This window comes from Sinocyclocheilus rhinocerous, unplaced genomic scaffold (genome assembly GCF_001515625.1).
Source record: "Sinocyclocheilus rhinocerous isolate Xijiao unplaced genomic scaffold, SAMN03320098_v1.1 scaffold1022, whole genome shotgun sequence".
Lineage (NCBI taxonomy): Eukaryota > Metazoa > Chordata > Actinopteri > Cypriniformes > Cyprinidae > Sinocyclocheilus > Sinocyclocheilus rhinocerous.
The window spans coordinates 642,205-655,251 of record NW_015656677.1 but is presented as its reverse complement, the minus strand read 5'-3'; the positions used below and the strand labels follow the sequence as shown (position 1 = coordinate 655,251).

General features: G+C 36.1%; 2 protein-coding genes across 3 annotated transcripts in view; both read right to left on the bottom strand.

The window, feature by feature from the left end:
* Nucleotides 1-1,107, bottom strand: part of LOC107720788 (calcium/calmodulin-dependent protein kinase type 1D-like) — a 14,691-nt gene extending 13,584 nt beyond the window's left edge. For both annotated transcript variants that reach the window (XM_016528617.1, XM_016528616.1), the window contains exon 1: nt 560-1,107. In XM_016528617.1, coding sequence (XP_016384103.1) covers nt 560-654 — 95 coding nt within the window. In that variant the 5' untranslated portion in view covers nt 655-1,107. The remainder of the gene's footprint in view (nt 1-559) is intronic.
* A 1,437-nt stretch (nt 1,108-2,544) lies between these two features.
* dhtkd1 (dehydrogenase E1 and transketolase domain containing 1) overlaps nt 2,545-13,047 on the bottom strand; it is a 13,375-nt gene continuing 2,872 nt past the window's right edge. Inside the window, exons 3-17 of the mRNA XM_016528614.1 lie at nt 12,011-12,222; nt 11,674-11,868; nt 9,756-10,025; nt 9,422-9,593; nt 8,225-8,423; nt 7,826-8,138; nt 7,515-7,599; nt 6,509-6,648; nt 6,080-6,230; nt 5,853-5,959; nt 5,238-5,402; nt 5,064-5,146; nt 4,158-4,327; nt 3,150-3,235; nt 2,545-3,008 (exon numbers count right to left, since the gene is read on the bottom strand). Of these exons, the coding sequence (XP_016384100.1) occupies nt 2,907-3,008; nt 3,150-3,235; nt 4,158-4,327; nt 5,064-5,146; nt 5,238-5,402; nt 5,853-5,959; nt 6,080-6,230; nt 6,509-6,648; nt 7,515-7,599; nt 7,826-8,138; nt 8,225-8,423; nt 9,422-9,593; nt 9,756-10,025; nt 11,674-11,868; nt 12,011-12,222 (2,450 nt within the window). The 3' untranslated portion in view covers nt 2,545-2,906. The remainder of the gene's footprint in view (nt 3,009-3,149; nt 3,236-4,157; nt 4,328-5,063; nt 5,147-5,237; nt 5,403-5,852; nt 5,960-6,079; nt 6,231-6,508; nt 6,649-7,514; nt 7,600-7,825; nt 8,139-8,224; nt 8,424-9,421; nt 9,594-9,755; nt 10,026-11,673; nt 11,869-12,010; nt 12,223-13,047) is intronic.

The window sequence follows — 13,047 nt, the reverse complement described above, 5'->3', positions numbered from 1 at the left end:
TATATATATATATATATATATATATATGATTATAATATATATTATCTTTAATTATGATCGATTTCATGAGACAGATAGATAGATAGATTTAATTTTAGTAATTATTTATGATTGTAACAGGATTGACAGATAACCTGGGGGATGCAAATTAAGTCTTTTTTTTATTTAACCTGTCTATTAACGTCTGAATAAATAATATAAGTATATGCCTATAAGTAGAGCAGGCTAAATACAATAGTCTATACCAGCTTTTATTTTCATAGGATATTCAGTATATACATGCAAATGAGTGTCCTGTCGTTACACATAACGTTATATTCATGAGGGACAAAAACGCAACATTTTCTCGAGTCACTGAGCCAGAAAAATAAGCTTTCACTTTTTAAGCCATTTATAACCCAGCAAATATGGGTTTAATGTGATGATAAAGTTTAGTATTTCACCTAGAATATTCTCACATGTCAAACTTTGAGAACGCAAACTGGAGGATATTGACTCTGATATGGAGATTACGATCGCCGTCAGTCATTCACAATGTCAAAGCATCATTCATACTCACGTCCCGAGGATTTCCTTAAATTCAAATATCTTCCTGATGTCATCCACTTGCTTTTTCCACGATCCATTCACAGATTCCTCGCTTCCCCCGGCCATGGTGCTTCCAGGGTGAGCGCTGCCTCCGAATAACCTTCTTAACGCGTCAATCTTTCCAGCCTTACAGGAAACACAAAACACAAACGGATAAAGCCGCGAACGCGAGTATCGGTCTCTGTGGCTGTGTGACAGGCTTTAATCGTTGCCCGCATTCCGTTTCATGCCGCCCGGTTACGGTACCGCCAACAGAACGAGGACTGACCAACGCACAGCGACTAATCCAATCCCGCCTCACTGACTCACCGCGCTCGAGCTGAACCGACAGAACGTGTAACGCGCGCGCAAATGCGTGATTCCGTGTTCTCGAGGTATTGAAGTAGGGCTGCTGTACCGCACCGGTTGACAAATGATGCAACTGTTGCCCGGTAAATAACCGGTGAGCGCGTGTGAGGGATGACAGCAGACGGCTGAACAGACTGCGTCAGGAACGGTACACCTGCTGCATCAAGAGTAATACTGCATTCATCATTAGCCATACAAACTCTGTAAGTGAGGAAGACACTTTGATAAACGGTCTGTTTAAATAAACAGTACACACTAATACAGCCAAGAATAATAAATATTTCAAGACACTACAGGTGAATTGGGTAATTTTTTTTCAAATAAGACATCACCATACTTACCTAGTTGATTTACCACCGTACGTTAAGACAATTGTTTTGGTTTAGCCTACAAGTTCTCTGAAACGGTATGCTTAAATATGCAAATGATGGATTAGCTATTGAAATATACACTAATTTGCATACATTTGACGTCTGAACATTAATAAAGCTAGGTTTAAAATCCTTGTTTCATTTTGCTGACATATTAAGGTTTTTATAAAAGGGATTTTGGATATGTTTTTATCACAACATACATAAAAATAATGTCAATACCCCCATCACCATGTTTTTTATATAAATCAGTTGAATGAAGTAGAAATTTCGGGGCTGAAAAATTCTCAATTTTTTCAAGGAAAAAGCTTTACAGACAAATAGAAAAAGTATAACAAATTAACGCTTAAGTGTAGGCCTATATTTGGGATGTTTTCTTCTTTCCTAAGAAAGAAGACATGTTAAGGAAACAAAATAGCTCAAAATCTCATAATTGACTAGTGCATGAAAAAAAGCAATGGTTTTATCTGTAGTGTCCTATCTTAATTAATATTAACAGCTTAATATTCCAAAACCGAAAACGCAGTAATGCTGTTAAAATACTAAATTACCTACTTTTGCTTCTTATGAATGAACTTTTCAAGGTTATAATTTTTTCACGAATGTCTAAAAGAAACATGAATTGTAATTCATTTTAATTGATTGACCCTTTTGGGGTAGGGGCGTGTTTGTTTTGGTGATTTCAAATATCAACATTGGCTACCAGAAATCACTTACTCTGCCTTTAAGAATGAATATACGAAACGACAGACAAACAGGTTTAATTATTAATATTTTGCTTTGCATGATGAATATGTTAATGGTAAATGATCAACTTTTTTGTTCATTACTATTTATTTGATTTTTTATCTCCAGAATAAGTATTCAAGTACAAATTCAGTTACATCCACACAACACTGTGACTACTGAAAACAATTCATATAATTCACCATTATAAATTGGATTGGATGGGTTTATCATGGGTAAACATTCACAGGCAACTTTGCGTACAACGCTCGAGCTCGTTGTTTTCAGCTCTATTGTCAGTTGTTTTCAATTAATACTTGCACTTCGTAAACATGTAACATTCGATTCTTTGTTGTTATTTCCCACTGATTCTACATTCATCTGGAAAGAGTTGATTCCAAGCATCCCTTAATTCACATGCACACATTTAATGCACCAATGATTTGATCATGAGCCACTACCAGTTCACAACACGATATTCATCTCATCGCCGCAACGATAATTATTTATATTCTCTTCTTTGCCTCCATTCAGTCTTCCGCCCTCTGCACGTATATCAAATTTCATTTAAAAGTGCTTCGAAAACTTTTTCTACATTACTTATATACAATAAAAAAATGTTGTGCCAAATATTACTTTGAAATATCAATTATGGTGTATTGATAAACTGATTTAGATGTCAGTAAGAAATCTTCAGCCAACAGATGTTCCCTTGTACCTAATAAAGGGACGCATTAAACAGTCAAACCTGCAATATGCCTCTGTTTAGCACTCAGTCTACAAACAGAGCTCGGCGTTTGTTGTCAGTGTACCAGTCATAGCTTGTTTGCTACAATAAGACGATCATTTCTTGAAGTTGATGGTTGTGTGGTTTCAGGAGAAAGACGCGGTCAGGATGGCTTCATGCTGCTGATGGTGGAGAGTACCGATACCCACGGCAGGAGCGGGTAATGCTGGTCTGCTGACTGATCTCAACTGATGAAACAAATGACGAGATCAGCATCAATCATTTTGCAATAAATCAGTGTTAATTTGACGAATGTCATGATTTTAAGCTAAGAGGCGATCAAGGCATTAGCTAAGAGGCCCTCTATTAGCTGAAGTGGTGAACCTGACCTTGCAGGCTAACTGTTTTTCAAATCTGGGTGATACAAATGACCAGCAGCCCATGTTCTGTGGCTCCTCTTGACTCCAGATAAACTCTGTAATGGAAAAGGAAAATATATAATGTGATATAATATAATAAATACATTTGTTTCCAATAGTGTTTGCTATTTGTATGTTCACAACTAGCAACACAACACTGTAATAGGAAATAAATATACAAAACTGTTCAAAGGTTTGGGTAAAAAAAAGTCTGATTTTTTACAAATAAATTAGTATTTTTATTTATCAAAGATGCATTAAATAGATTAAAAGTGATATTAAAAGACATTTTTAATGTTTCTAAAGATTTTTCATGTTCTTTTAATTTTCTATTCATCAAGAAAAAAACAAATATATATCAGTTTGCACAATAATATTAAGCAGTTCAAGCCTGTTGTCTGTATATTAAACTGTTTTCAACATCGATAATAAGAAAATGTTTCCTGAGCACAAAATCAGCATATTCCTAAAAGAATTAGGAGCTGCTTAAAATTCAGCTATGCCACTACACGAATAAATTACATGTTAAAATATATTAAAATAGAAAAGAGTTATTTTAAGCTGTAAATTAGCTTTTACTTCATTTTTGAAACACTTCAAATAAATGCAGCCTTTGTGAGCATAAGTGACTTTTTTTTTAAAAATCTGACACCAAATTTTTGAATGTTATTGTGTGTATAATAAACATAAATATCAGGTAAAACTGTATTTTTATTAATCAGATTCAACTATTTTTAAATAATTATATTTCATTAAATAACAAAAAACATATATAATTTTGTATTTACTTTTTCATCTGTGTAGTGTGTAGTTTATGAACATTAACATTTTCGAAGCACCTCTGCATTGGGAACACATTTACAATTCCTTACAAAGGCCCCTCACAGAGCAACTGCCACTGAACCAAAGAAACACATGCTAATTAAGACAATGAATAGACTGTTCCATGAATAAAAGATGCGTATATGAGAAACTCACCTTTGGCGTTTGTGTATTTATTTAGTTCCTGTTGCAAGGCTTCTGTGGGGAAAGGACACAGTTCCTCCACCCTGATCAGCGCTGTGTTTTTTTCTGCCTCTGGTAACGTCTCTCTATGTTTCAGCAGGGCGTAGTAATGTTTACCTGAGCAAAACAGAATCCGCTGCACACTGCAAGACAAGAGCAAAAGATAGTTTTTTTTTTTTTTAAAGAAAATAATACTTTTATTCAGCAAGCATGCATTAGCGCTGCCGCCGGATGAAGCGCGTTGATGGGTGCGATCTCGCTCTTGCTCTGGTCGATGCGTGCGCGGGCGCGATCTTCCGGGAGAAATGCCCATATAAGGATTTCCACCCTCGTTTACGTCATGAAGAGCCACGATCGAAAAAAACTCTCCGAAACTTGTACGAACCCGGAAGTAAGATTTTTGGCACAGAAATACTCTGTCATACGTCCAAATTGTTTTTTGAAACTTTGTCCATGCTTAGCATGAGAATCTAACTCTTTAACGGTGTAAACAACTCTGAATGCATGAAACAGCATTGTACCCCCCCTTTAAATGATTTAAAGTGACAGTAAAGACGTTTGCATTATTACAAAAAAAATTCCTATTGCAAATAAATGCTGTTTTATTAGCAGCACAATTAATAATAAGAAATGTTTCTCGAGCAGCAAAACAGCATATTATAATGATTTCTGAAGGATCATGTGACACTGAAAAGACTGGAGTAATGATGCTACAAATTCAGCTTTGCATCACAGGAATAAATTACATTTTAAAATATGCTCAAATAAACAAATAGATATTTTAATTTACAATAATATTTCACAATATTACTCTATTTTTCATCAAATAAACGGTGAGCATAAGACACGTGTTTTAAAAAAGTGACTGAATGAAGATACCTTGCATGGTTTACAGAAGTATCACCAATGACAGGCTTAAAGGAAGTTCCTGGTCCCATATCAGCCAAGCTTGACACTGCCCCCTAGTGCAAATAAGAGGTGAATATTCCTTATTAAAACAACAACAACAACAACAACAAAATCATATAAATGATATTCATATCTTTAACGCACAGAAAAGCGCAGCAGAGTCTTCGGAGAGGCCACGATCAGCGGCTTCCTGAAGTTTCTAATCATTTGTCTCCGCAAAAGGTGGAAGTACTGAGCTGGTAGGGTAGGATTGACCACTCCCATGTTCACCGTGTCACCGTCCACACCTTCCTCTTTACTGTCACAGAGCTGCAGGACGAAGAGAGTGCAATTGTGCAATTATTATGCAGAAGATTTAGTCTGTACTTTTCCTGTAAGAGAGCATGCATTAAAGGGTTAGTTCACCCAAAAATGAAAATGAGCTTGTGTTTTACTTACCCTCGAAGCATCCTAGGTGTATATGACTTTCTTCTTTCAGACGAATCCAGTCAGAGTTATATAAAAAATTGTCTTTGATCTTTCAAGCTGTTTAATAGCACTCAGCGGGTGTTGCAGTTGAACAGTCCGCAAGTCGTCAAATAAAGCTCGCGCATTCATAATAAAACGTGCCGCAACAGCTTGAAAGATCAAAGACAATTTTTTATATAACTCTGACTGGATTCGTCTGAAAGAAGAAAGTCATATACACCTAGGATGCTTCGAGGGTAAGTAAAACACAAGCTAATTTTCATTTTTGGGTGAACTAACCCTTTAACTCGCCTGTAAGAAGCGCTCGATTCGGCAAGACGAATGCTCTGGTCCGGCTCCATCGTATCCGTGTGGCAGTAAGATGACCAATCCACTCTGCAGGAGCCATTTCGCCTCACCTAAAGAAGTTTAGCCACAAAACAGGATTTAGGCTCTAAAGATGTATTTATCCATTTGACCAAAGGTTGTGCAAATTATACTGTGATCCTTAGTATTTGATTGCATTTTTTTTTTTTTACCTCCAGAGAGGAAAGTGTCAAATATTATCTGGGCACCGTTGAAGAAATCTCCAAACTGAGCCTCCCAGATGGGCAGCAGTCTAGGCTGAGTAATGCTCATTCCATACTCAAACCCCAGAACAGCTTCCTCAGAAAGAGCACTGTTGCACACCTGCGAGAACACACACACACGCACACAACATAATTATATGCAGTAAAATGTGCTGGCTTAAAGAATCGAAACAGCAAGCCACCCAGCTCAGGAATGAAGAGCAGCTGGTTTATTGAGTTACAATACAAAGCTATCACATTACATTCCATCAACCAAACAGCATAATCGAAAATGTAATGTTAAAACACATATTAAAAAAGTGATAAATGATTGCAGCAATGCATAACTCATGTTTGCAGTACACTGTGCATGCTGTGTCTGTGTCTGGTTTGGCTCACCTCCAAGTGGCCTTTCTGGTCAGAGTTGATGTGATTGAGGGGGATGTACATGTCGTTGGTTTCCTGACACACAACCATAGTGTGACGCTGACTGAACGTACCCCGGCCAACATCCTGACCACTGATACGGATATTAAATCCTGCATTAAATACATAAAAAATAGTTTTTTTTTTACTTTCTGATGTTGACATATTTTCATGTACACTGATGATCCAAAGTTTAGGGTCAGTAGGATGTTTTTCTCTGAAAGACATTATTCTACGAGGATGCATTAAATGGATAAAAGTGACTTTTACATTATTATAAAAGAGATTTCAAATAAATGCTGTTCTTTTGAACTTTTTATTCATCCATCAAAATATTAAGCAGAACAACTGTTTTTAACACTGATAATTATAAGAAATGTTCCTTAAGCATATTAGAATGATTTCTGGAGGGTCATGTGACACTGAAGACTGGAATAATGATGCTGAAAATTCAGCTTTGCAATAATATTTCAGAATATTATTATATATATGAATCAAATAAATACAGCATAAGATGGTTCATTATGGTTCACATAAGATACATCTTTAAGCCGACCACAAACTTTTGAACGTTAGTGTATAATTCATTTAAAAAGTTTAAAAAGGTAGAAACTGTACACAGTACATTTGCAAAAAAATTATTGACTTTTATATTATCATTAAACTCAAGAACAATGAGTTCGAAATGATTAAAATACTATGTGGAAAATATTTAGTTTGTATTAAGCTGACAAAGAATCCTTTCTAATAGAGTACAGTTAAATACATGATCTGTTATATAAGGAATATAAATTCTTAACCTATAAAATGCATTATTTTTCACAATAAATATTGTCCAAAATTGTCTTAAAATAACCAGTGAACAACCTAAAGGTAACAATGATTATGGGAAAAATCTGTATACAGATACACTGAAAGCACAAATTATTCTGTTAATGTTCATTTTAACAGTGCAAGGAAGGAGAAATGAACACTTTACCCTGGCACAGCATTGAGCCAAACGCCAGGGCTTCTGCTGTGGACCAGTCCAATTTTGTGCCCTCTTCCAGTTTCTGCAGGCGTGCCTGTGACAAATCAAGACATTTGTTTAGGTTTGTTCAAATCAAATAGACTGCATCAATTCTTTACTGAGAAACCTATTTTTGAAGAGCCGTTCATATATATCGTTACAGATGTTCCTACTGTTACATAATACATGCATAAAAGTTAAACCTCTCAACTGTCATGTTGCTTTTTTTTTTTTTTTTTACAAAATGCCATAAAAGATCAAGCGAGATGTTCTTTCAATACCTGCACGTGTGTCTTTCTCAGATGACTGTGCAGTTGAATCTCCTCAGGTATGTCTACTGATTTGGCTCCTACGAACTGCAGCAGGGGCAGCGCTAGACCTGTGTCCCAGAACGAGACTCTATTCTGGGGCTCCACCAGGTCTCCCCAGCGCCCCTGGAGGTTGGTGGGCGGAGGGCTGTAGAGGGTCATGTTGTTCAGCCGGTCGTTGAGCATAGCGTAGTAGGTGGTCTTGATCTGACCACGCTCTTCCTCTGTCATCAGACCCTCAGCGATGAGCTGGTCGGCATACGAATCAGGGATACTTTTTCTCGACCTAGAATGGCAATGAAAAGAGGAAAATTAAATGAATTTGGAAAAGAAATGTGAATTTCCCAAACCGTGACTGTTAGAGGTACCCACCGAATAATTGTATACATTGCGGGGTTTGTGAAAAAGGGCTCGTCCAGCTCATTGTGCCCCCACTGGCGGTAACAAAGCAGGTCTATAATAACGTCTTTTCTGAAACGTCGCTGGTATTCCACGGCCAGCCGGGTCGCCCTGAGGACCTCCTCAGCGTCATCGCCATTCACATGGATTATTGCACATCCCACCATTTTACCTGAACAGCAACAAACAGAATTGCAAAAATGTTGTTTAGTTTTTAAATGTTATTTTACTTCAGCTAGTTTCCAGGTAAACATTTCTAATTTTTATTTAGTTTAATTTGATGTACTAAAACAACTGAAAATGAAATTAAAACAAAAAAAAAACTATATAGAAATAAAAAATACCTAATAAAAATGACAAAAACACAAAATTGCAAAAACGTTTAACTAAAATTAAAATAAAAACAAAATATAAAAACTATTAAAATATAAAACATTAAAATATACAAGATAAAAACTAAACTAAAACTTCTATATTATTATTTAAATTATAAATAATAATAACAATAATAATAATAATAACAACGTATATAAATAAATGCCATTCCAGCTTCTGTGGCTATTTTCATGGCAAGAAATATTATGGCTGAACTATATCATGTTTTTACAATTTATACTACGTATATAAATTAAATTATTAATAATAATAATAATAAATTACATTTTCTTAATTAAATTAAAGAAATATCATTATTACACTAATACTACTGTATTGCCATAAAAATATTACCATTATTATTAATGATAATAATAATAATACTTTTATTTTAATGAACATCAATAAAATTACAATCCTAATATTACCGGCCGTCTTAATTTATTTGCTTTTAAATTATTTTTATCAAACTATTATTTAAAACTGCAGAAAGACCTTTCAAGGTGCGGTCACATTTTCCATTGTTGGGTGAATTTATATTATAATATAACCACAATATAATTTCCTATTATTAGGATTGCAAAATGTGATTGAAATGTAACCTGCACAATTATTTCATTTATCTCAAATAATTGGATTCAGTTTAAATAACCACAACGAGACAATTAAGAAAAAACCACGACAGGCCAATCTTAGGTCATACATCTCAGGTTGGAAAATATGGAAATCTATGTACAGTGGAAAAAAATAAATAAATAAAAATATCAATCAATCACACCCCTGACAAATACATACCAACATCACTACAGTACAGAGATGATCGGCCCCTCTCTGAGGGAGTGGTGTAGCCCACTTGATTGTTCACGATGAGGTGGATGCTTCCACCTACTCTAAAATGGGGGAGATTTGACAGGGTGAAGTTCTCGGTTACTATGCCTTGGCCTGAAAACGAAGCATCGCCGTGAACCTGTACATAACAGATAAAGAACTGTAATGTTATAACATTACCACAACTACTATATATTAGCATGGTGTATAATGTTATAGCTAGTGAATTTCCTAATCCGGAAACTACAACATAACTAAAACAAGACATCCTAAAATTGATTGATTGATCTCTGCTCGGGACCTGCAGGCAGATGACTTTGTCTCCTGGTCGTGCATGAGGGTCAGTGGAGTAATCGCCGTCCTGTTTGACTTGCTGACGGCCACGAGTCTTTCCTTGCGTCACGGGGTTGATGGCCTCCAGGTGGGAGGGGTTAGGCAGCATAGTGACATGGAGAGGGTGTCCCGCCCCAAAGTCCAGCTCCACCGTGGAGGTCAAATGAGACAGCACGTCTCCAATAGAGGGAGAGTTCTCCGGAAACTCGCTGAGACCCCTCATCTTACGGAACATGAGCTGAGAGCGAGAAATGAAGAAGTATTTGGTCAAAAGCTTAATAATGGCTGCAGGCAATGACTCAATTATAATGTTCTCCCAAAACTTGCCGTTACAAAATAAACTGTCATTTCTTGAAGAATGAGTCTATTTATGTGGAATGAGGAGGTGGAGATTGTGACTCAGAGGATTAGATGTGAAGAAGAAACAATGAGTGAGGAATTAAACCAAGATGGCATAAACATGACTGACAAGGAAGAAAAACAAGGAATCGATTCCAAACCGAAGATGAGCATGCAAACACAATTTTAAGGGGAAAATCACGCAAAAATGTAAATTCTGTTATAATTTACTCCCCCTCATGTCGTTCCAAACCTCTAGGACTTTCTTTATAACATAAAAGAAGATATTTTGAGAAATGTCACAGAGTTTTTTTGTCCATATAATGGAAGTCAATGGTAACCAAAACTGTTTGGCTACCAACATTATTCAAAATATCTTTTTTTATGTTCCACAGAAGAAAGAAATTCATACAGGTTTGAGTAAATAATGAGAGAATTTAAATTTTTGTGTGAACTATCCCTTTAAGAGTCATCACATACAACAAATTAACAAAATAAGATCAGTAGTGAAAATAATTAATATAGTATGTTTCCATTACAAACATATAAGTTTACCAGCATAACATTTACATGAATTTTAAATTGATATGTGCCACTGAGTAATTATTGTGACTTCATTGGTGTAGAATTTATTTTTTTCATGCTATTTTAGCAGACAGTACTGTAGAGAATGACAGGAAAGCGTGGGTGGAGAGTTGGCAACAGGATTGGCAAAGGACCGCGAGTCAGGACTTGAACTCAAGTCACCAGAGATGCAATTGCATTATATGTCATTGCGCAAACCACTAGATTTTCAGTGTCGAAAAATGAAATTTGTCATTAATTACTCACCCTCACGTCGTTCCAAACCCGTAAGACCTTCGTTTATCTTCGGAACAAAAATTAAGATATTTCTGATGAAATTCGAGGGCTTTAGAAAGGTAGTAAGGACATTGTTAAAATAGTCCATGTGACATCAGTGGTTCAACCTTAATTTTATGAAGCTACAACTCTCGTGAACGCACATCGAAGACTGACATGGAAGAGAAGAAATTAATGAATAAAGTAATTATTATTGTTTTCTTTGAGCACAAAAGTATTCTCGTAGCTTCATAACATTACAGTTGAACCACTGATGTCACATGGACTATTTTAATGATGTCCTTACTACCTTTCTGGGCCTTGAATGTGGTAGTTGCGTTGCTGTCTAATGCAGGGTCAGAAAGCTCTCGAATTTCATCAAAAATATGTTAATTTTTGTTCCAAAGATGAACGAAGGTCTTACAGGTTTGGAACGACATGAGGGTGAGTAATTAATGACAGAATTTTGGGGTGAACTATCCCTTTAACTAAAGCACCTTTAAATGCTACCTTTAGTATATAAAAACACATTGTTTTAATATACTAAAACGGTTTATCTCCAGGATTAAATACCCACATTTTCAATGTGTTCTCCATCTGTAGACTGTATATATCTGACTTAATATGTTACAGCAGCAGGCTGTCTAGACATGCTTTAAACTGTAATCTACATACAGAAAATATAGCCAGAAAAAATAAGAATCAACCTCTGGAGGGAACTGCAGTAGTCCGGTAAGCAGGTTGAGACGTCCGCGGTGAGGCATTCCCATGACCATGTCTGTCACTCCACTGTACGCCGAAGAGCGGAACAGCTCGTAGAAAAATCCCATCATGCTCTCTGCTCCCTCACCTCCATATCGTTTGACAGTGGCAAACTTGGTGGCTAAAAAGTGGTCAAATTCCTTTTTAAAAGAGAACACAAGAGACGTACATTTGCTGATGCCAGTGGAATCAAGTGTGTAATGATTTACATGCTATTCAAAGTGTAACAGGCATCCTGAGGCATTCAAAATAAAAGTGACTAAATGCAAACTGTTGTGTTACCTGTGATTCAAGCATCAGTTTAGCCAGCTGTCTCCTCTCCTCTGTCGAAAACGCCTCTTTCTTGAGCTCCTCAAATCGGTCTGCAAACCACTCTCTTTCCTGCAAGCTCTGGAGCTGAGTGGTTTCCACTGAGATTCTCCCACAGTATGTTCTCTCCAGATAGGCCACCACCTCTTCTGAGGTCGCCTCGGCTTTGCCAAAATGCCGCAATCCTGCAATAAAGACAAGAAGAAATGTAAGGAACTAAATGGGCCAAATTACAGGAGTGTTATTTAAAAATATACTGTGGTAAATACAACTCAACCTCAGCGGCAAATTGCCAAATCATCATCATATTAGGATATTGCATGGCAGATACGGATTCATCAGACATTATACTACTATCACTTCATACAACTTTAAAAGAAAGAAAAAAAAAAAGACTAAACAAATTGAATATACAACACTATAAAATATTCTTTAAGTGTACTTGTGATAAAAACTTAAAATTGTCACAGAAAATAATTGTAACTAATCTCTCAGTTTAGAAAAAAGTGTAGGCCTATTTATAGTAATAGACAATGAGAGTGTATGGGGCAAGAAATTGCACAGATAAAAACATTAAAATACATATTTTTTAGGGCTGGGCAAGTTAACGTTATTATTATCGCTTAAAAGTTAACGTTAACTTTTAACGTTAAAGTTATTATCGCGTTAACGCATTAATTGATTAATGCCGACAATTATTTTATCGCGCATTAACGCAGTTTTTATTGTTTTTTAATAATATAGTTTTTTACTCAGATGCAGCTGAGTTAATTAAATAATTTGCAGCTTTACTCGCAAACTACATTTCCTGCTCCTCAATAAGGTGAGAACCAGAGCCATTATAAACCTAAATATACTTGATTGAATTAAATTAAAAAGTGTAGTGTAGTAGTAGTAATAGTATATGTTTGCGGTCGTAATGATGACAGCAGCGCACACAAAACAGTATTTGATCCGTGCTCCGGCGCGGTTAGCGCTCACACTGCATGCGTACCGCGCCCGAGCCCAAC